Source organism: Myotis daubentonii, chromosome 18, assembly GCF_963259705.1.
Source record: "Myotis daubentonii chromosome 18, mMyoDau2.1, whole genome shotgun sequence".
NCBI classification, from domain to species: Eukaryota; Metazoa; Chordata; class Mammalia; order Chiroptera; family Vespertilionidae; genus Myotis; species Myotis daubentonii.
In genome coordinates, this window is record NC_081857.1 from 11,274,943 (window position 1) to 11,297,945 (window position 23,003).

General features: G+C 41.5%; 1 protein-coding gene across 2 annotated transcripts; it reads left to right on the plus strand.

The window, feature by feature from the left end:
- Nucleotides 1–22,699, plus strand: LOC132221245 (complement receptor type 2-like). Of its 2 annotated transcripts, XM_059675390.1 has the most exons (18): nt 2–193; nt 5,311–5,700; nt 7,143–7,331; nt 7,417–7,516; nt 7,747–7,829; nt 8,844–9,251; nt 9,825–10,001; nt 10,081–10,171; nt 10,454–10,530; nt 13,211–13,618; nt 13,988–14,164; nt 14,237–14,324; nt 14,877–14,959; nt 15,638–16,030; nt 16,815–16,838; nt 17,482–17,557; nt 20,125–20,219; nt 21,965–22,698. In XM_059675390.1, exons 1-17 carry the CDS (start codon nt 73–75, stop codon nt 20,210–20,212), a joined length of 2,973 nt encoding a protein of 990 aa, XP_059531373.1. In that variant the 5' UTR covers nt 2–72; the 3' UTR covers nt 20,213–20,219; nt 21,965–22,698. The 2 variants fall into 2 exon arrangements, with proteins under 2 accessions (XP_059531374.1, XP_059531373.1); XM_059675391.1 differs by lacking the exons at nt 7,417–7,516; nt 7,747–7,829 and having other exon boundaries at nt 1–193; nt 21,965–22,699.
- Nucleotides 22,700–23,003: the final 304 nt, after the last annotated feature.

Here is a 23,003-nt window from a genome sequence, read left to right on the forward strand (position 1 = left end):
GCATCCTATAAGTTAACTCAATGAGGCACCTGCTCCTTGGCTCTGTCGGGATTCCCACTGATCTCCCCGACAATGACGGCTTTTGGCGGGACGCGAACCACACCTCCCCGGCGCCCTGAGAGCCCCTTCTCCTCTTGGAGCTTCGTTGGGGTCCTTTTGGTGGCTCTAGTGCTCCAGTTGCCCACATCCTTCGGTAGGAGCCTGGAGAGGGTGTGCGCTCCGGGGCGAACTGGAGCGGGTCGGGGACCCCCAGGCCGTCCTCAGCCAAGGGCGGGGGCGGGGAGGGAGAGGAGCGGAGCTTCGTTTGGTGGGTCGGGAGGAGGCACAGGACTGGGTCGACCCGGGTGGTGCGGAGTTGGGGTGAAGGCGTGGCCCGAGATGCCCTGATCTTTCTGCGCGCGGATCTAGGAAGGGGGGAAGCCCTCAGTGCCCGTGGCGAAGGCTGCCTGGTGGTGTCTCTAAGCCGGGGCGGGCGCTGGGCGCCCCAGAGTGTCCCGGGCTAAGTAAGCTGCGTCCCTGGCAAAAGCTGCAGGTGTCTGGGGCCTGGATCAATCAGGGCGAGCCGCGCGGGCACGTGCTCCAGGTGCGGGCTCCCCCGAGTGCTCTGGTGCCCGAGGTTGATGCTGAGCCCTTGCTGTGCCCGTGGCGGGGCTGGCGCTGTGCTCCCTGGGCCGGGGGACGCCTGGGTGAGCGGGCTGTTGTGCCCCCCTGGCGTGGGCTGGGGGGTCCCGGGCGGGTGTGGCGTTGTCCGCAGTGTGTTTGGTGGAAGTGCCCAGAGCAGCGGCGCAGGGTGTGGGGCCGGGAAGCTCCCTGCTGGCTTTGTATGGGCGCCGGGAGTGCGTGTTGGGCGGGGAGCGCTGCAGGAAAGAAGCCTGGGTTCCTGGGTTCAGCGGGTTTTGGAAGGGCGCGCAGTGCTTTTTGCACTCAAATAGATTGGTTGTTGGCCAATATCGGGCAGGGTTTTGTTTTGATTTTCTTTCTTCCTTTTTTTTAGGGGGTGGGGGGCATGGAGTCATGTTTGTGTTCCTATCAATTATAGACAGTACACTATTCTATTACCAAATGGCTTCTTGGAATTGTTTTTTCTTTTCTTTTTTCCCCCATCGTGTTGGGTCCTATATGAGGGGAGATACAAAACCACCTAAGAAAACACTGGCAGCCAACCAATGAGAAATGACCACCCTAAGAAATGCTAATCTGCTTTTCCCCTACAGCTCAAAAATACACCTGACAGCCCATCCACTGGGTTTATCTGATGTTTTACTGAATGGGATATGCAATTTAAAATATATATGCCACAGAAAGCATGCTTATCATATCAAACATACACAATCAACGGACAGTAATTTTTAACACTTAGGTCTATGTCCTTCTGTCTTTATACCCTCTTGTGTTTCTATTTTTAGAATTCTATCACATATACAATTTGTATGCTGCATTCTGTCCTAAGCAGCCATCATCCTACAAATAGTTGCCTTGCATGTACCATGTCCTGTGCTGGTCCTAAGGACACACTGATGAACAATAACAAACCATTCCTATTTTCATGATCCTTATTTCATGGTTTTTTATTGTGGGTTCACACACACACACACACACACACACTCACTGGAATATAAGCAGGGACTGTGTTTTGCCCACTGTTGGATGCAGGCAGACAGTAGGCAATCAGTAAATATTTGCTATAATGTACTGGGAGTGGCAGACACTAACCAAACCATAATACTACCCTGTTATAACCCAAGAGGGATGCTCTGGAGGGATGGAGGAGGATTCTCTGGCAGCATTTAATGAACACATGACTGGTGGAGGGTAACATGGGCTTCTGGAGAGAAAGTAAAAGAGGAAATGGTGATTGCAACAGCGTTAAAATGTTCCTGCCAGTGTAAGCATTCCAGGCAGAATTGCCATCACGTTCTGCAGTTCATGGACCCGCCCTTGCTAGAACAATCTTGGGAGTCACTGAACCATCTATAGCTGGAAATGGAGAAGCACCCTCTGCTCCACAGTCTGATTGTGGTGGTCACATGTTAGGTTGCCAGAAAGGAAATGCTGAGACAGAGATGGTGTGTAAGACAGTTATGAGGAAATGCTCTTAGGCTCAATATTTATGGAAAGGAGGAGGAAAAAATCAAAACTGGAAAAGAAGAAGCTGAGTGTCAGTGCAATCTCAATGAAGGTCTCAGGCAACTCTGTGGAGAGTTATGAAACTGGAATTACTCTTTGGATGTATCCTGAGTTAAGGAGAAAAAGCCAACATTTTATATGCAATGTAGAGTAGCCATGGTATGCAGACCATCCCAGAAATAGAGTTTCACCATGGGATAGTTGCTTAAAAAAACAAACAAAACAAAAAACAGAAAAAGAAAAGGGGGGTGGGGGTAGGAAACCAGTAATACCAAGGCTAATGATCAAGAATTTTTCCAAAACATATATAAGATTAGATTTTATTTAAATGAGGATAAAATATATCCTCAATCCTATTGCCCATGAAAACAGGAAATTGGTTGATGTCAGATTTGATACAAAATACATGTTAAAAAAAATGAAGTCTTTATGCAACAAGTCTAGAATCAAGATTGAGTCTCTTCCCCATTCTAGTTAATGGAATACAATAATAAAGAATCATAAACACTTTAATACTATGACCTAAAGCTTAAATGACTAAGATAGTAATGTGAATTCATTAAAGTAATTTTCGAGAATCATACATGTGCTGAGCTTATAAGGCCTCTGATATTCTTTAGTTTCCTGTGCTATCCCAGAAAACTTTTTATTTATAAGGTTTTACATTTTATTTATTAGATTGTAGGAAGATGAAACTACTCCAGTGTCTTTGTGGAACTTTATGAAACATGACTTCCTCCATCTCTTCCTAAAGTCTCTAAAGTTTATCCTAAAATGTCTTTGCACTTCTGAGCTTATTTCTCTGTATTTGCACCCCTAACTGCAAGATATGTATTTTTGTCCCAGAAATGATTGCTACCCATTTTTTTGGTTTATTTTCTAACGATTAAAGTTGTCAGGAAAATTAGTGACAAAGCAGAAGCAGTGTGCAAGGTTTAGCCTCTCTTACTTTGATATTCCTGTGGTCTTTGTGTCTAGGTCAGGGTAATTCCTGCCAAAGTATCCTGTTGTTAAGCCTCAAGTTCAGCGTGATCAGTCTGAGTTTGCTGTTGGGACATCTTGGGAATCTGAGTGCCTTCCTGGGTATATAAAAAAGTCTTTCTTTACCACCTGTCTAGAGACCTCCAAGTGGTCAGATACGTAGCAATACTGTAAACATGAGTATTCTAAAACAGAGACATCTTTGGGCCTATTAGTGTATCTCTGTGAGCTAACCTATTGTGTTCATGATAAATAACCAGCAAGCTAGTAAATTATCTTAATGAAAAGGATCCTGGGTTCTGCATGTTTTCTTTTACTCCTAAGGGCATTGAGGGTTGAGGTTAAATTTTCACAGTTGGCCAACTCTATTTACCTGTAATCTCCATGAACTTGCTCTGTGCTCTCTGTACTGTATTAGAGTGAGTTGTAAGTTAGTATGCAAGGAATATTAGTTTTCACTTCATTCTTACCCCATTTAATTCAAGAGATATTTTTGAGTAACTAATAGGTTTGAAGCTTTAAGCTAGATGATGGACTTGGAGAGAACCATACAAGTCTATTGGTCCCTTCCTGTAAAGAATTCCTTTACTAATTGTAAAGACCAACTTTAAACAAATACCGTACTATGATATGATTTCATTTATTCATAGAGATAAATTTCTATGATATCATAGAGAAGTACATAATAAATGCTATCTAAAAGAATTGTGGAAATCCAGGCATTATAGGTAGAGGTATGAAGGTATGAAAGAACATATCTGTGGAAAATAGAAAAATTCGGTGTGGTTGCAGTATGAGGTGCGTGGTGAGGAATAGTAGATTGGATCTTAACCGTGACAGGCCATGACTTTTTTTTTCCAATCAACTATGGTAAGTCATTGTAAGATTTTAAATGTAGGTGGTGGCATGATCGCATTTGTGATTCTGAAAGATAACGTGTGCAGTGGTAGATGTGCATAGAAGATGAAGACCAAGGGACACCAGTCGTGACCAGTGACCAGTCTTAGTGACCAGTCATTTGTTACTCAATGATCCAGTGAGAGATTACAGCAGTGATGACATGGTTGGTTTAGAGATTTGGGGAATTCAGTCACTAAAATTTGGTAACCAAATGAATGAAGGGCAGGGGATGAAGAATGAGGTACCGAAAGGAAATGGTGACTGTACGTTTTTTCAAATGCCCAATTCCAGAAGTTGAAAATGGAATCATGGAGTCTGAGTATAGGCATTCATCCTCCTTAAATGATACTGTGATGTTTAAGTGTAAGCCTGGTTTCACCATCAAACGCATGGTTCTGACCAAACAATAAATGGAATCCTCCACCACCCAGGTACTGGAAGGGTGAGTTGGGCTGGAAATCTGGTGATCTAGAAATAAAATGAGGCTTTTGGTTGTACAGATACATTGTGGTTATGAGAAGAGGACGAGAAAGACAGATAGTGGTTTGGTATTCCAGTTAAAGGATATCAGGTCATTCCTCCAAACTCTTGCTCTCTTCCTGTGGCTTTTTCAAAGGGGTTTAGCATCAAAGGATGACAAATGACTGTAGTGAGGCTGCAGTCCCTTTAGTAGAGGAGCAGAATGTACTTTCACCACTTGTAGCCCCCATTGTATGTTTGAAATAGACATCGAATAATTTGTATGTTTCAGTGATTGTTCTTCTTTTAGGTACTTTTATCTCTCTGGATTCTCATTACAACCTTATGAAGTAGCTTAATTTATACAATAGACTGGGAAACTGAGGCTTAGAGAGGGTAAGACTTGCCTACAGTCACTCAGCTATTCAATGACAGTGGGAATCTGAGACCAGGTCTGAGTCCATATTTCATTAAGTCCATGGTACCTCCCCACATGCGATTAGCATGTTGTTAACATATTATTTTCACAGCTGTTTGCCTTCAGTTTTATTAAAATTGATGAGACTCTGAATTATTTAATAAATTCTCTTTCATTGTCATTGTTTGGTCAAGATGGTACTTTTAAGTCCTGTATTGATTTGTTTGCTGAGCAGCAAAAGAAAGGTAAGAATTTAGGAGCTTGGGGATAGGTAGGGATTCTGAGTCCCTAAGAAATAAATTATACAGATTTCTAAGTCTGTTTCTGATAAGGTGACATAAACTATATTTGGAGCTTTAATCTACATCTGAATCTTTTTCTTGTCATAGTCAATATCACCACATATTTCCTTTTCTGTTTTTCAGGGATTTTTTGTGACCCTCCTCCTCCTATCCGAAATGGTCGGAATAGTTATACTTCTGGCTCCATACCTCTTAACACTTTGGTGAGGTACAGTTGTCCCTCTAACTTCCGCATCATTGGAGAAAAGAATCTTTTCTGTATAAGTAAAGACCAAGTGAAAGGAATCTGGGATAAACCTGCTCCTACATGTGAATATTTCAACAGAAGATCTATTTGCTCTGAGCCCGTAGTGGCAGGGGGACACAAAGATAAAAGATCTAGACCACCATACATACATGGTGATTCTGTGACCTTTACCTGTGATGCCAACTTCACCATGAAAGGAAGCAAGACCGTTTGGTGCCAAGCAAATAAAAGGTGGGGGCCGACACCACTACCAACCTGTGAGAGTGGTGAGTAAGAGAGAAAATCATCTTGAATCGGGAGGGTGGACCGTTGCATTTCTGTGCAGGCTGGATTTTGTATCATTCTGAGCTAAGAGCAGTGTGGGTGTGTAAAGGGTAGGGGTGAGGGAGGAGGCATGGCAAAGGGTGAAAAGTATATTTCCCTGTTTTGTTTTGTGTGTGTTTTTTTTTGGGGGGGGGGGCATTAGTCCTGAAGGATATAAATATTCATTCAACAAACATCAATAAAACAAAGAATTTTAAAGTATGATTGGAAAAAATAACTGAATATACCTAATAACTGAATTGAATAAGTTCCACAAGATAGGGGGTGCTATGTGAATTGTGTGGTTTTAAACTATATATCTAAATTGATGTTAAAATGAGAAAAAATGTGAGGCCTATTAGAAAAAATGCATCCAATGGCTATAAAACTCGATTGTAAATAGGTGCTAATACAATCTGGCAGAAATGATGCCTGTTCTGAGACCTCTATAAACACTTTCTGAAGTGATGAACTATTCTACGAAGTCATCTCCTCAGACACAGTGTTTCAAATCAAATAACTTTAAAGGTAAAATGGGGATGGCTGTAATAGTGTCAGCACTAAAAGTAAAGTTAAGAATAAAAATAACAAGTGAGAAAGCAGAAAAATAAAGTTAGAATTACTATAAGTTCTCGTATTTTTATTTACTTAGGTTTATGTTGTTGCTCAAATAAATCTGAATTCCAATCGTACAATTACAGGGACTGTAATGTTTAACAAACATTTACCATCAAAATTAGCTATTAATGAAGAACAATATCAATTTATCCTAAATCAATTAACGAACTGAGAAAACTATTAGAAAAATATGATTCTATCTATGTGTTTATAAATAGATATATAACCTTTGAGGTGCATAAGATCTGAAGATAATCACAATATGAGATGACTATAGAACATAATTAAGCCATTAGAAAGACTTAGATAGACCTATATGTATTAACATGGAAAGATATAATAAACACAGTATTAAACTAATAATTCGCATAAAATAAGATGTGAGTACACATATACTCACAATGTAAATATATATGTATCACATATAGGATCCCATAAAACTATATTAATAATATCTAGCAGGATAAGCCCTAATAATAGTTATTTTTGAAGCAGAAAATAGCCTTAAGGGTAGCATGAGAATAATTGTGAAAATAAACTATTTTTTGGTAAATGAAATTTTTCACAAAATAAATCATAAAGTGTAACTAAAAATGGAAAATAATGAGCTATATGGTGTATAAAATGGATATTACATCACACTTGTTTTAAAGATTGAGTTGAAATTCATGATGACTGGTCACCACAGATAATGTGCCATTTAGTTGGATGAATGTACTATGTCAAAGTCTAGGTTGTGAGGGATGTATCATCTGATGGCCTTTTGCTCTAATGTGTGTGTGTAAAGATTTCCCCCTGGAGTGTCCACCACTTTCCATGATCGCCAATGGACATCACACAGCAGAGAATGTCAGCCTCTTTGTCCCTGGACTGTCTGTGACTTACAGCTGTGAGCCTGGCTACTTGCTTGTTGGAGAAACGACCATTCGTTGTTTGTCTTCAGGAGACTGGAGTGCAGTCATTCCACAATGTGAAGGTACCCCAAATTGACAATCAGTTTTCAGAAATTAGGCTATCCTGTTATTTGCCATGCTTTGAGCATCTTTGGCTTGTTTCCATAGAGGCCCAGTGTGATGCTCCAGGACCACTGCTCAATGGGCAGGTAAAGGGGCCTGCAAGTCGTCAAGTTGGCGCAACTATAACCTTTTCCTGTAACGAAGGGTGAGTGTCTGGAGGACCTAGGAGATTTAATTCATTGGGCTTCTCCATGTGTAGTATGACCTGTGAAGGCTCCTCTGTGAGGATCTGTGGAGAGCCATGGGTGAGGTTATGAGAAATAATGCTAATAAGAGTCAGTGCACACAAATTAAATGAGTTTGTATTTAAGTAGAGGTTATTGATCCATATCACCAACTGTCTAATAGTTCTGAATGACCACGCTCTGTCTCCAGATATCGATTACGAGGCCAACCTTCTAGTCAGTGTGTAATTGCTGGACAGAGAGCTTTATGGACCAAGATGCCAAAATGTGAAGGTAGGTTATGCAAACTGTGGTTTGAACCTAGTTACTTATATGAGGCTCAACAGAGCACTGAATTCTTTTAACTAAAAGATGTTGATTCAGTCATTACTATACAGAACATTATAGAGCAAACATCTCTCCTAGACATCTTTAAGGGTTATAACAGAAGCATCCTTCAGTTACCTCTCTGTTCTCTGCTTATTCAAGTAAAACAGGCTTCCTAGGCCAGTGATGGCGAACCTATGACACGTGTGTCTGAGGTGACACGCAAACTCATTTTTTTGGTTGATTTTTCTTTGTTAAATGGCATTTAAATATACAAAATAAATATCAAAAATATAAGTCTTCGTTTTACTATGGTTGCAAATATCAAAAAATTTCTATATGTGACACGGCACCAGAGTTAAGTTAGGGTTTTTCAAAATGCTGACACGCCGAGCTCAAAAGGTTCGCCATCACTGTCCTAGGCTTTTCTTTCTCTAAAGCTAAGTAGACTTGTAAGCCAGGCCATGGACATAAATGAGAGGGCGTATTCAGTAACAGAAATCCAAGGATCAGCAAGATATACTTTTTCAATTATATTGTTAACTAGAGGCCTGGTGCACGAATTTGTGCATGGGTGGGGACCCTAGGCCTGGCTGGCAATCAGGGCCGATTGGGGCTGTCTCACCCAGTCCCAATCAGGGCCTCCTGGCCAGGGGGAGAGATGGGGGGAGGGACTGCTGAAGGTTGGCCCACCACGGGGAGGGACAGGAGGAAGTTGGCCAGCCATGGGAGGTTGGCTGTGGGAATGCACTGACCACCAGGGGGGCAGTTGAATCATAGCTACTGGTCATTCTGATCGTTCGGTTGTTCTATAATAACGTTCACTTAGGCTTTTATATAGAGAGATAGCTGCCTTGATGGTTCATCAGCGATTCATATATCCTAGGACCCTGAACCTAGGAGATGAGAGTGGCATCAAGTCTGAGGCTTTCTTGTGTGTAGTACAGCTGCAACCTTGTCATTTCTCTCTAATTTCTCTAGCAATCCTTTGCCCACCACCTCGTCCTATTCTCAATGGAAGGCATACAGGCAACCCTTCAGGGAACATTCCATATGGAAGCACAGTCACTTACACTTGTGACCCGGGCCCAGAGAGAGGAGTGGACTTCATCCTGATTGGGAAGGACACTATCCATTGCACCACTGATAGTCAGAAGACTGGGATCTGGAGTGGTCCTGCCCCACGCTGCGAACTTTCTACTCCTGGAACTCACTGTCCACCTCCCCAGATCCTAAGAGGCCAAATATTGTCTGGGCAGAAAGATCAATATTCATATAATGACACTGTGGTATTTCATTGCTCGTTGGGCTTCACCTTGAAAGGTAGCGAGAGAATAAGGTGCAGTGCCCTAGGCACATGGGAGCCCTCTGCACCTGTCTGTGAAAAGGGTGAGTGTTCCAGGACCAAGAAAAGGTTCTACTGATTTCTTCTTTTCTAAGAATTATAGGTAGGGATTTGGGGTGTAAGCGGGTTATTTTTCAGTTTGTATAGTGTTTATAAATTATGTAGAAGGCTTTTTAAACACTACACCCATTGTTCGTTCATTTTGTAGAAGCATCCTTGGGAAAAATAACATTAGGAACCACTAAGTTGCCCATTTCTTTATGGGAAAAATGTTTGTGTTAATACTGATTTCTTAAAAGGGAAGTCATCCAAGCCCCCATTCCATGGGTATATGAGAATCTCCCATTGAGAGCATATGAGGTGATTCCTTAAGAAGGAAGAAATGAGAGGAGGTAAAGCACCAAGTGGAAACTGAACAAAATCTGCAGCAACCTAAGTGCAAAGAAGAGGAAAAGATTGAGAAACACTGATTCAAAATTACCCCCAACTGGGCTGTAAGATACCTTCTGCATCATACAGCTGCCACCAGAGAGGAATTACAGCGTTAATGCTCATTTTTTTGGCTGTTTCTCCCTGTTGCTGTTGTTTAGACAATAAAAATTTTTTCTTTCTTGTAGCGTGCCAAGCCCCTCCTGAAATCCTCAATGGGCAAAAGGAAGATCGACATGGGATGCGCTTTGAGCCTGGAACATCCATAAAATACAGCTGTGACCCTGGCTATGTGCTGGTGGGCGAAGAATCCATACATTGCACCTCTGAGGGGGTGTGGACACCCACTGTCCCCAAATGCAAAGGTATCAGGACTTGCATGCAGGTGTTTTGTAGTTTTGAGATTACTTGTGTTGATTTCTCATCCTTGTCTCTTTTTTTTAGTGGCAGAGTGTGAACCTATAGGAAAGTATCTCTACAAAAAACCCCAGGATCGAGTGATTAGACCAGATGTTAACTCTTCTTGTGATGAAGGGTGAGTGAGTGCTGGCTCAGCCTGAACTGGGTCTGGGTTATCAGCGCATACTGCAAGCTCTGTGTAAGCGTTTACCTCAAAGCCTGTGTCCATGGAAGTGCTAATCTTGCTAGTTTTCCATGTATGGGAACTACTCCTGTGCAATGGGTGATGGAGCTGATGCTGGCTGCATTCTGTTCGTATTGCTTCTTGTCCTGAACGTGGTGAGTCTGCTTTTGAGCCAATAGCTCTTGCTTAGTTTAATGGTCACTAGATGGCAAAATGACACGACTCTATCTCTAGGTCCCGGTTAGGTGAGAGTGTTTATCAGCTGTGTCAAGGCACCATTCCTTGGTTTATAGAGATTCGTCTTTGTAAAGGTGAGTAGTAAAAAATAACAGAGAACCTGAGATAATGTGATACCTCTGCATGCCCTGGGAGATTTCTGTTTTAGGCTATGTTGTGGGAATAAGAATATTAGCCTCTGTTCCATTAAATTTGTCAACACTTTTTCTGTCTTTCTACTGGCCCCTCTATCTACTTCAAAGCATAGCAATCACTTAATTTAAGTGTTTGCAGTTAATGGCCCTCTTTTGTGATTTAAGTGTATAAGATGATGAAAGCAGTGAGTATATGAGCCACCATGTTTAATTTTGCATACACTGTAGTTTAGTGGGGGGAAAAAGGATATTGATGTGGGATCTGTTATCTTATTCTATATCTACTGCTTCATTTGAAATTGGGTGGTTTATGCAATTTCTCTGTAAATCTATCCCCTCATCTGTAAAGTCAGCATAAGACTTCAGACTTCAAAGTCATTGCCTACCAAAGTATATACTTAATCAACAACAAATATTCTTGGCTAAACTACTGTATCACCTCAGCACTAAAATGGCCTGCAAAAGAAGCTCAATTCTGTGTTCCCATGCCTTTTATTCAACTACTAGAGACCCAGTGCACAAAAATTTGTGCACTCAGGGGGGCCCCTCAGCCCGGCCTATGTAGATTTGTATATTTGTTTGTTTGTTCCCCCCACGTCCCGCATAATTCAGGGTTCAGGATCTGGAAGAGGGGCCACACACAAATGAAAGATACAAGACAAGAGATAATTTGGAAATATTGGGAGGCCAGGCGGGCAAATCCAACTCAAGGGGAAGGACTTCCACTGGTGCTCAGGCCTCGCCAACCTTTTATTGGTTTGGGATACACCCATAGCCCTTAGGCAGGCAATTTCCAGTAACAGGCAGACTTGCCCTTTAGCAAGGATTTACATAATAATAAACAGGGAAGTTGCTTCAGCTACCATTGTCTGGACTAACAGTGGGTGCACAGCTCTGACCTTTGCCAGGGTTTCAAGGGTCACCTCCCAGGTTCCTTGTCCACACCTCTCTGCTAGTGAAGACAATAGGCAGCTTTGTACACTGGCCTATGTCCTCTTGCAGTCTGGGACCTCTGGGAGGATGTCCACCTGTTGGCTTAGGCCCGGTCCCTGGGGGATTGGGCCCAAGCTGGCAGTCAGACATCCCTCTGGCAGCCTGACAGCCCTCAGGGGATGTCCACTTAATAGCAGGGAGCAAACCTAAGCTGCAGTCGGACATCCTTAGTGCTGCTGAGGAGGCAGGAGAGGCTCCCGCCACTACTACTGTGCTGGCAGCCGTCAGCCTGGCTTGTGGCTGAGCAGAGCTCCTCCTGTGGGAGCACACTGACCACCAGCGGACAGTCCCTGCATTGAGCATCCGCCCGCTGGTGGTCAGTGTGTGTCATATTGACCAGTCATTCCCAGTCGTTCTGCTGTTAGGGTCAGTTTGCATATTACCCTTTTATTATATAGGATAGAGGCCTGGTGCATGGGTGGGGCCTGGCTGGTGTCTTGGATCAGAGTGGGGGTTCTGCTGGGGCGCTTGGCCAGCCTGGGTGAGGGGCTGATGGGTGTTTGCAGCTGATCACACCCCCTTCAGGGTGGGGGTCCCCACTGGGGTGCCTGGCCAGCCTGGGTGAGGGGCTGATGGCTGTTTGCAGGCTGGTCAAGCCCCCCACCCCCCAGTTGGGACCCTCATCCCATGGAGGTTTGGCCAGCCTGGGTGAGGGACTGATGGCTGTTTGCAGGCTGTCCACACCCCCTTCAGAGTGGGGGTCCCCACTGGGGTGCTTGGCCAGCTTGGGTGAGGGGCTGATGGCTGTTTGCAGGCTGGTCAAGCCCCTCCCCCCCAGTGGGTACCCTCACCCCATGGAGGTTTGGCTAGCCTGGGTGAGGGGCTGAGGGCCGTTTTCAGGCTGGCCAAGCTCCCCAGCAATGGAAGCTCCCAGCCTCTCCTTTTTTTCTTTTTTTTTTGTTCTGGGATTTATTTACCTTCTATAATTGAAAGTTTGTAGCCTTGAGTGGAGCTCAGAGCCAGCCAGGGTGGGCGGGCAGGAAGCCTGGCTTCCTCCATCGCCAGGGACAACTCAAGCTTCCTGCTTGCTCCAGCTCAGTGGCCACAGCCAGCTAAAAGCAGGTATCTGGGGTTTATTTATCTTCTAAAATTGAAACTTTGTTGCCTTGAATGGAGCTCAGAGCTGGCCACGGCAGGCGGGAAGCGTGGCTTCCTCCATCACTGGGGCAACCAAGCCTCCTGCTTGCTCCAGCTCCATGGCTGCCGGCCGCCATCTTTGTTGGGTTAATTTGCATATAGTCGCTCTGATTGGCTGGTGGTGTGGCTTAAGGCATAGTGAAGGTACGGTCAATTTGCATGTTTGTCTTTTATTAGTGTAGGTTGTATATTTTAAAAAGAATTCTTATTTTAATTAATAATTTACTACTGGTCTTTACTGCCTCACAGTATAATACTGGTGTACATGTTCACACTTAACAAAGATATCAATTATAAAAAATATTTCCTATGGAACCTGTTTAAATTGAATTTTGCACACATAATGAGCTTTGATATAACTCACATATCATCAAATCTCACCCATATCCTCCAGGAAATTTGATAATAACAGATTCATAATCAACTTCCTTTCTCTTCTTTGGTGTCTAAAACTGAAACAGAATGATACAGTCACTTCTCATCTCTCCAGAAATCACCTGCCCACCGCCCCCTGTTATCGACAATGGGGCACACACAGGGAGTTCCTCAGAAGACTTTCCATATGGAACCACAGTCACTTATTCCTGTAACCCTGGGCCAGAGAAAGGCGTGGAATTCAACCTCATCGGGGAGAGCACCATCCGTTGTACAAAAGATGGTCAGGAGAGGGGCATCTGGAGTGGCCCTGCTCCTCTTTGTAAACTTTCCCTCCCTGCTGTTCAGTGCTCACATGCCTACATTGAAAATGGATACCAGATATCGGGCAAGGAAGCCCCATATGTCTACAATGACAGTGTGACATTCAAGTGTGTTGATGGATTTACTTTGAAGGGCAGCAGTGAGATTCGTTGCAAAGCCAATGACACCTGGGATCCCGAAATACCCATTTGTGAGAAAGGTAAACAGCCCAATGGGGGGAAAATAAGGTATTTACTTATTATTCTCATCTCCCATCCAAAACTACACTTATGGAGAAAGTCAATGCAACACAGATTACTATCCTATTGCTTTTATCTGTAACAATGTTCCATGTGTGTTGTGTATGTTCTGTATGTGAATGGCTCTTATATCCAGAATATATTCAAGGTGGATACTGAGACGACCTGTTTAAAGAAGTCTAAAGAGCAGACAACATTCAGTATTGAATTACAGCTTTATGATCCTTGGCTAAGATGTTTAAGATTATTTGTTGTCAAATGTTGTACTGTGAATGTTCTTGAGTATAAGTTCTTTTGTTGATATTTATGTGGGAAGTTTTCCCCTTCAGACTGCCAGCCACCTTCGGGGCTGCACCATGGTCGGCATACAGGCGGAAATAGGGTCCTCTTTGTCTCTGGGATGACTGTAGACTACACCTGTGACCCCGGCTACTCGCTTGTGGGAAACAAATCCATTCACTGTATGCCTTCCGGAAACTGGAGTCCTTCTGCCCCTCGGTGTGAAGGTACGTTAGCTCCAGAGTTGCCTTCCCTTTGATAGCAAGCATGTGTGAGTAATTCCAGCTGTGCTCCTCCAGAAGCGCCATGTGAGCCCCAGGGAGGAGATGTTCACGAGCTTCCAGCTGATTCGCATGTGGTTCTAGTTAATACATCCTGTCAAGATGGGTGAGTATGAGATGATCCATCCAGAGCGGGTCCCCACTTGGTTTAGTGCATTAGTTGCACCCTCAGCTTGTCTTGGTGGCTCTTTTTGAAGCTCCTCATTGCCACACTCACAGAGAATATGAAGTTCCAAAAGTCTAAGTAGCATCTCTGACTTGTTAGTTCTTTTTAGAAATATATATTTTATTGACTTTTTATAGAGAGGAAGGAAGAGGGATAGAGATTTAGAAACATCAATGAGAGAAACATCAGTCAGCTGCCTTCTGCACACCCCCTACTGGAGATATGCCCCCTTGACTGGGATCGAACCTGGGACCCTTCAGTCCGCAGGCCCACTCTCTGTCCACTGAGCCAAACCGGTTAGGGCTGTTCTTTTTTGACATAGAAATAGCTTTGCTGTCATCTAAAGAAGTTTGCTTACTGGGAGGGTCTAGGGTTTTCATTCCTCTATACCGAAGTTCTTATGTAGGAGTTCCTCTGTATTTGTGGTATGAGGAGGTGAGGTTTTAGAGACGTGATATTGGGAAAAAGAAATGTATGATAATCTCTCTCTAGGTATCAGCTGACTGGACATACTTATCAGAAGTGTGAAGATGCTGAGACTGGTGTTTGGTTCCGAAGGATTCCACTCTGTGAAGGTAAGAGAAAAATTAAAGTTGTAAATGGGATAGTTGGGGATTCGAGAGGACAGGCTACCTAAGAACTAGGGCCAGGGGTGGGCAAACTTTTTGACTCGAGGGCCACAATGGGTTCTTAAACTGGACCGGAGGGCCGGAACAAAAGCATGGATGGAGTGTTTGTGTGAACTAATATAAATTCAAAGTAAACATCATTACATAAAAGGGTACGGTCTTTTTTTTCAATAGTTTTATTCATTTCAAATGGGACGGATCTGGCCCGTGGGCTGTAGTTTGCCCACGGCTGAACTAGGCTGTAACTACCTCAACAGTCTACATGTTCTATCTCAATGTATCTAAGATAAGAAATGCCTTTCTCAGTTTGGTCAACACTCTCATTGGCAAGCAAAGTTGTCAAGTAGGAACCTAGTATTTTGCATACATCTGCTAATTACTCAAGATTTAAAAAACACAAATATAGCCTATATTTATAGCTTATTTTTAAATTTTTTGGAATGAATATATATTATTCAGAAATGTTAATAAAGCTGTTTTGATGAGAACAATGCGGGTTGTAAAGCTAAATAATTGTATGGTTATGTGTCATACATGCAGTCACATAGTTTTATTTGCATCCGAATGACGACTGTCCGCCTTGGTACACTAGCTGAAGCAGCGTTTCCCGAATCTCTTCTGCAGCTACTCACTGTCCACGTCCACCAGTGATTAACAACGGGAGGCACACAGGTGTGAGGGCAGAACACTTTCTCTATGGAATTGAAATCTCTTATGAATGTGACCAAGGATTCTCTCTTCTGGGAGAGAGAAACATACGATGCATAAGTGATTCTGAAGGACATGGATCTTGGAGTGCACCTCCCCCACAGTGCTTAAAACCTCCTCCTGTGGCCCACTGCCCTCACCCAGAGGTCAAACATGGGTACACGCTGAATAAAACTCATTCGTCATATTCCCTCAATGACACTGTACATGTTGCCTGCAACCCTGGTTTCATCATGAATGGCAGTGACTTGGTTAGGTGCCATGCCAATAACAAATGGGTGCCAGGTGTACCAACGTGTATCAAAAAGGGTAAGTTATTTTAAGAAGTTAACTATGGGATGTTGCTTAGAATAAGGAAATGTTTTTTGAATCTGCATTTGCCATTTGAGCTAAAGAAAAGCTTGTAACTGCTAAGACAGTTATATTGTTTTATAAGACACCTGCCTAATCTTTTTGCCCAATTCTTTCCCCCCCTTTTCCTTTCTAAGTAAGGCGAGAAAAAGTACATGAGAGGATAATGTGTCTACAAAATTTATTGTTTTCATTAATTTAGAATAAGAAAAATGCACCTATCTTATTTGGAGGCAAATGTTGGCAATAGTATTGCTTGGTAATTTGCTATCTAAGGCCAAAATACCAGCCAGTATTTCAGTATGTTCTTTAGAGTGAAGCTGACTTTTAAGCTCATTGAATTATCTTTCTTATAATATAGTTATCATTTGGCACTTTTATACACTTGTAAGTTATAAGTGCTTACAAGTTTGACTGGGACCTCTAAAAGTATGTTAAGCAAACTGTTATAACAGTTAATAATTTGCATTTAATCTGAGAAATCCCTGATTATACTGAGTGTATTATTTTTTTTAGTTGGTGAGCTACTGCAATTTACTGAAAGCAAAAATTTTTTTAAGTCCAGTGAGTTGTTACATAAGAAATAAAGAAAAAGTGGGTAGAATCCAGGCTTCCAATATACCTTTTCAAGGAGACTTAGAGGGACTGGGGCTGAATGGGACATTACCATGGGGCTTTGGACTACATTGAATCATGCAGCTACCAGTAGACTAATATGTTTATGATTTTGGATTCTCCTTAGGGTCACTTGCTCCTCTTCTTGGTGGTAAGTCTTCCTAAATACTTTAAATATATATATATGGCCCTATAACTCACCCTTCACTTTAACTTATAGAAAAGTACCTAGGGTGTTTTAAGAATGTTTTAATGTACCCTTTACATTACAAACTGTCACTTTTGAAAATAGTTAAATAAATGTTTTGAACAGACAGCTATTTCTAATTTTTAAGTTGAAAGTTTGGTTTACGTTAACTTTTGATCTTTTGCATGATTTAGTACTATCAAACTAGGCTGGCTTATTCTGCAGTAGCAAAATACCTTTCATAATTGAGAATTAAAATGTTGTTCTGCAAAGTCATGGGACTCTGGTGTCCTGAGATCATAATTTTACTACAGTGACTAGAATATTGCTAATAAAACTGAAAGGAACAGAAAAGCCCAACAGAACTTAACTGGAACCCTGTGGTCAAATGCTTGGTGCTTTAGAGGAAATGTGGACTAGATTGAATCAGAAAAACCTTAAGCCCAAGTATCATTATTTAGGAATTCACTATTTACATGGCTCAGAAAGGATAAGTATAAAAGTAACATACCATAGTCCCCTTCACTGGAAATAGGCCCCACAATCACTTCAAAACTATATAAGTCACATTTTTCTTGAATTTGATACTTGCTGTTTTGTTTTCTAGGTCTTTCTGCAGGTTTCGTGGTTCTTATCTGCTTGGTTAGTGTCACCTTGTACATGATATTAAAACACAGAAAATAGTAAGTTCAATGCATGCTTCACCAAAGCACAAAAGGTTTTGGCTTCTTCAGCTTTAGGGAGGATAATCAGGTGAAGTCTTACCAAGTCTCAGATTCTACTGGGGAATGACCAAGTCACGTCACCCCAAACATGTAACCCACAAACTCCAGCAAATTTTCTTTAAAATACCAAGTCACCAAGTGCCATCTGCTTACATTGATCACAGTTATATGATACCGACTGTAGGCATCAAACAAGAAAGAGTTGCATTGAAATTATGCAAAGGTGGCGTCTATGAGTTGAGTAGTTTGTTCTAAGCCCGATTAGGCCTGAGCACAGCAAGGTCTACAGTTGGGATGTACTTTAGACTGTCGTGTTTACCAGAGGATGGTGTTGTGAATGAATTCAGGAGAGAGGGCATTCTGTGACAGTAAGATTGGGAAATACTGCATACTGTATTTTTCTCATGGAGATTCACAGTCACCAAAAGAATAACTGAAGTCCGATAATATAAAAGCCAGTTTCATGTTTTTTAAGCCAGTGTTTCCCAAACCAATTGGATTACACAATTCTATTGTTTTGTTTTGTTTTTTCTTCTCACATAATACTTTTAACAACCCTTGGGACTAATATTCCATTTCATAGACATTTGGGAAATCTAGGAAGGTGGTTAGGAGCTAGATTATCAAAAGCCTTCAGGCCATAACAAGGAATTAGGGTGTAACCTATAGGAACTTAAGCAAGCAAAAAAAAATATATTCAGCCCAGCCAGCGTGGCTCAGTGGTTGAGCATTGACCTATGAACCAGCAGGTTCGATTTCTGGTGAGGGCAAATGCCCAGTTACGGTCTTGATCCCCAGTGTGGGGCATGTAGGAGGCAGCCAATCAATGATCTCTCTCATCATGGATGTTTCTATCTCTCTCTCCCTTTCCCTTCCTCCCTGAAGTCCATAAAATATATTAAATTTGTTTTTAAATATGTTCAGATTCGCATTTTTAAAAGAAGGGGCAGGGTTGGGCCATCAGCCGAAGCAGCAGTGGTAGGGGTCCAGAGGATGGAGCAGATGCAGGACACATCTTCACTGTTGAGAGCCTAGGATTTCCGGGACTGAGTGTCATGTGGAAAGGAGGGAGAAGGGACCTCAGAGAACGAGCCAAGTGAAGGTCATTTGATGGTCCCGGTGTTTCACCAAAAGAGGGAAAGGGCAGGTTTGTGGGGAAAGATGATGAGTTCAGTGCTGACCTTGCCACTTTGTGGCACTGAAAACTGATCCCGGAAGGACATAATGCTTAAAAGGCAGGAGGGGAAGGAGCAGTCAGAAGTAGGAGAAAAGTTAAGAGACAGCTGTTTCACACAATTCAAGGGAGTCTCAAGAAAAAAATAGGGATGTCATTTGCATGGCTTTTCCTTGAAGGAAGTTAGAAGATAACGTTAGCCGAGAGTAGTTATAAATTTAAATAAATAGAGAATGTGGTTTCTATGTCTTTTCTATCTCCTAACTTTGCTCTCAGAACATCTCGTCTGAGAAAAATTTCCAAACTTTGAGAATGCCTACAAGCTCATTTGAATTGTTTCTACTGATGATAATTAAGTTTATTAACATGATTATATCAATACTGGATATAAGTGCCTGTATTGATATGAACCAAATATGTTACACTAAATTGCTTATCATCACTCTCATTTTACTTCTACTTTCTAACCCACTTCAATTTCTTTTCTGATAGTTGATACAAACATTTCAATCACCTTAATGACTTTTTGTAAATGAGATGAATAATCATTTAAACATGGGTGTTTAGTAACAACACTAAATATTTATAAAAGCCACCTAACATTTGAAGAAAAGACTGCTAACTTTTTCTAGCCATGTAAGATATTTTAATAAAATCTGAACATCATAACTAAAAAGTATCATTTTCTATATTCTTAATATATTATTTATCATTTTACCTCTTAAATATGGTAGTTGGGGACATTCTGTAAGTAACCCTAGGAGTAAGCGTTCTTTCCCAGTAATTTTGTAATACTTTATTTCAGAGTTCTACATGGTAGGATTATCACATTTTCTTGTCTTTTGCTAACTTTAGCAAACTGGTTTTAGAAGCAAAGTAGATATGCCATCAAAGAGGGGGGAAAAATCATTTAAAGGTTTAGTCATGTAGGACCATGTAAGGATTTTGAATTAAACATCCAATATAAACATTTTCTTTTAAGTTAGATTGGGAGATTGTGTCCCAAGTAGGTAAATGTATGATCACATCTTAAAATAAAAGCTTCTTTTGTTTTTGTTTTAAACTGGGGGCCATAGTTATCGGTCATTTAGAGTTCTCGGTCTGAGATAAAGCTGTGTAATGTCAACTTCTGACCTAGATACTTAACAGCCTAGCAAATTGTTTTTATGGGCCTTTCCAAAATTGGGGATTATAGTGATTATTTCATAGGCTACTTAGGAAAATAAAATGGACTCATCCCTGAAAAGTGCTTACCATGTGTTGAGAATTATGGAAGTAAAACAACTGCTATATCTTTACAGCAATTATGGCAGGAGTAAAAATTTTACTTTTTCTTCCTTCTTCCATTTAGCAATTATAGACATAAAAGCCTCATAGAAGATCTTCATTTAGAGACACGAGAAGTATATTCTGTTGATCCATACAACCCAGCAAGATAACCAGAAGGTAAATGGATATCTAATGAAATTGAAATATTTTATTAATTTCTATGTAAAAATGTCCTTCTATTCATACTTATCAAAAAGCATAATGCTAAATTTATATGGTTCCACTGCACAGATTTTAAAATCATGAATATAGCCCTACATGATTTGGCTCAGTGGAGAGTGTTGGCCTGCAGACTGAAGGGTCCTGGATTCGGATGCCAGTCAAGGGCACATGCCTGGGTTGCGGGCTCGATCCCCAGTAGGGGGGGTGCAGGAGGCAGCCGATCAATGATTCTCTCTCATCATTGATGTTTCTCTCTCTCTCCCCTTCTCCATTCCTCTCTGAAATCAATAAAAATATATTTAAAAAATAAAATAAAATCATGCACATAAATCGTGAATTTACCTATGTCATATTGTCAATTAATTCCCTGTTTTTTTAATATAGTCAAGCAACAAATATTTAAGAGTAAGGAGGAAATCAAAGTAAATATTTTTAAGAGTGGAGAAATGACAGCTATGCTGCGATTCCTGTGTGCTAAGAATGATCTGGGAGAAAGTGGGAAAATACTGGGAGGGAAGGAAGGGCAGAATGGCTGGAGCTGTGTCTGGGTACACTAGAAGGAACAGAGTCTAGTGCTAAAGCAGGGAGCTGTGTCTGGGTACGCTAGAAGGAACAGAGTCTAGTGCTAAATCAGGGAGTGTAGATCTGAGGTAGGAGTGTGGCCTTGGGAACCAGAGGGAAAGCAGAACATGTGGGTGCAGATGAAGGCAGCTGGGGAGATGTGGTGGTGAGGGCATCTGTGGAAGTTCTCTTCTGATGATTCTGTTCCCACAGTGAATAGAAAGTACAATGATCAGCCGATAAGAAGGTTGGGAAAGGAGATGATAGGGATTTAAGGAAAAAGGAGGCATTAAATAGCCGCCATGCATTGGCAGGCAACATCAAGAGTCCCTATGGTTGTCAGGAGAACATGGGAGTGAACACTTGAAGGTTTATTATACCCAGGCATTATCCTGAGAGTCGCTCATGCCTTATCTTATTTAGCCCTGACTACAACACTGAACGGTAAGGAGTGCCCCAAGATAATACCAGGGTGAGCACATAAAACCCAAGATGAGAAAGCCAAGGTTAAAAATTTCTCTTGGCCAAGGTTTTGGGGTCAGTAAGAGGCAAAGGTAGAATTCAAGCTCAAATATGTCTTATATGCTTTATTGTATATAATCTGTAAGGTAAAGATACCACCTCTGTCTTCTTGGAGCTTATTTTAGATTATAAAATATACTGACATACATATAACATACATATCAGGGAGTAAGAACATATACCATGAACAAGATGCAGAAGAACTGCTGTGGCAATGGGGAAAGAAATGTTGGCTTGGTGCTGGTGCATCATAGGAAAAGCAAAGAGGAGAAGAGGGGAGGCCATGCCAGAGTGATCTGTAAATCCAACCCTATAGGGATCCAAAGTAAAGCCATTACATCAGTATCTGTTCAGTGAATGTGTGAATCAAGGAGAATGAGACTGTTGCTTCAGCTTCTCCCGCACTTTTATTCATATTTATCAATATAAAATTTGTTCATTGCTCCATATCCTATTCTCTGAGAAGGACCTCTTAATGGGATAATATTTTTGAATAGGCTCGATGCCTTATTGGTTATAGTACTTACAATTGGTCTGTACAGGGAATGTTCACATTCCCGTTATTTAAACTTTGATTTGTACCAATGCTGCCTCCTAACCAGGAACTCTTATTTCAGTGTGCCTTCGTGCTTGGAATGCAGCTGAACACGGGTTGGAAAGAAACCATTTGAATATCAGCAAGTCTATCTGTATGGGCTCCCCATCACCGAAATGATGTCTTAAGCTGTAACTTCCTATTTGCACTTATTCTCGAGCAACACAAGGAACGTTTGCCTGATGAGAAAGACGGGAGCCCAGTGTCACTGCCACCTGCTCTCCAAGGACTTTCTGAAGCCTCGCCTGTGATGCGCCTGGAGCCAGGCTTTGGCTATAAGCAGTTACATACTAGTGGCTCTGAGGAGTCATCTTTTCTAGGAAAGCACTAAAGTGAACTGTTTTTATATGCAGACTCTTCCTTTTTTATAATCAGCATACTTACTGTTACCACATAGTTTTGGTTATAGTGTGGTTTTAATTATTTAGTCATAGTATGAAGGATTTCCTGTGGTTTTCATGGGCATATCTTTATAGAGAAGTCTGATTTTATTTTAATAGTGGTTTTTCTTCTCAGATAGAGTTAAACATTTCATTTTAATTTCCACTTGGTTTGAGGTTTTCTACACTATATACTTTCTGTTTCCATGATCACTCAGTAATTCCAACTCAAACAAGTTTTTTCTTTTAATAATGGGAGTGAAATTTTAATTCCAAAGTTTTTGTGTACAATTTAATCTTTAGATATATTCTTGGTGCTTTTGTCAGAAGATCTGGTTGCTTGTAAAATGTCATTTCAAATAAATTTTATCTTTAAAAAAATACCTTGTATGATTCTTTAGATTGCTTTAGGTAATACAGATAGTTTAACAATGTTGATTCTCCCAATCTGTGAAGATGAAATATCTTTGCATTTCTTGGCATCTTCTCCAGTTTCTTTCAAAAATGTCATATAGCACTGGTCAGCGTGGCTCATGGGTTCTTCTCCTGTGAGGACCTCAGGTTAGCTTACAATACCGGATTTAGAAAGTTTTCTATGCAGACACTTGGAGCTCATTCCTTTTAGAGATAACTCCCGCTTTGTTCCTGCTAGTGTCTAAAATTATTGTAATCATCTTTCAG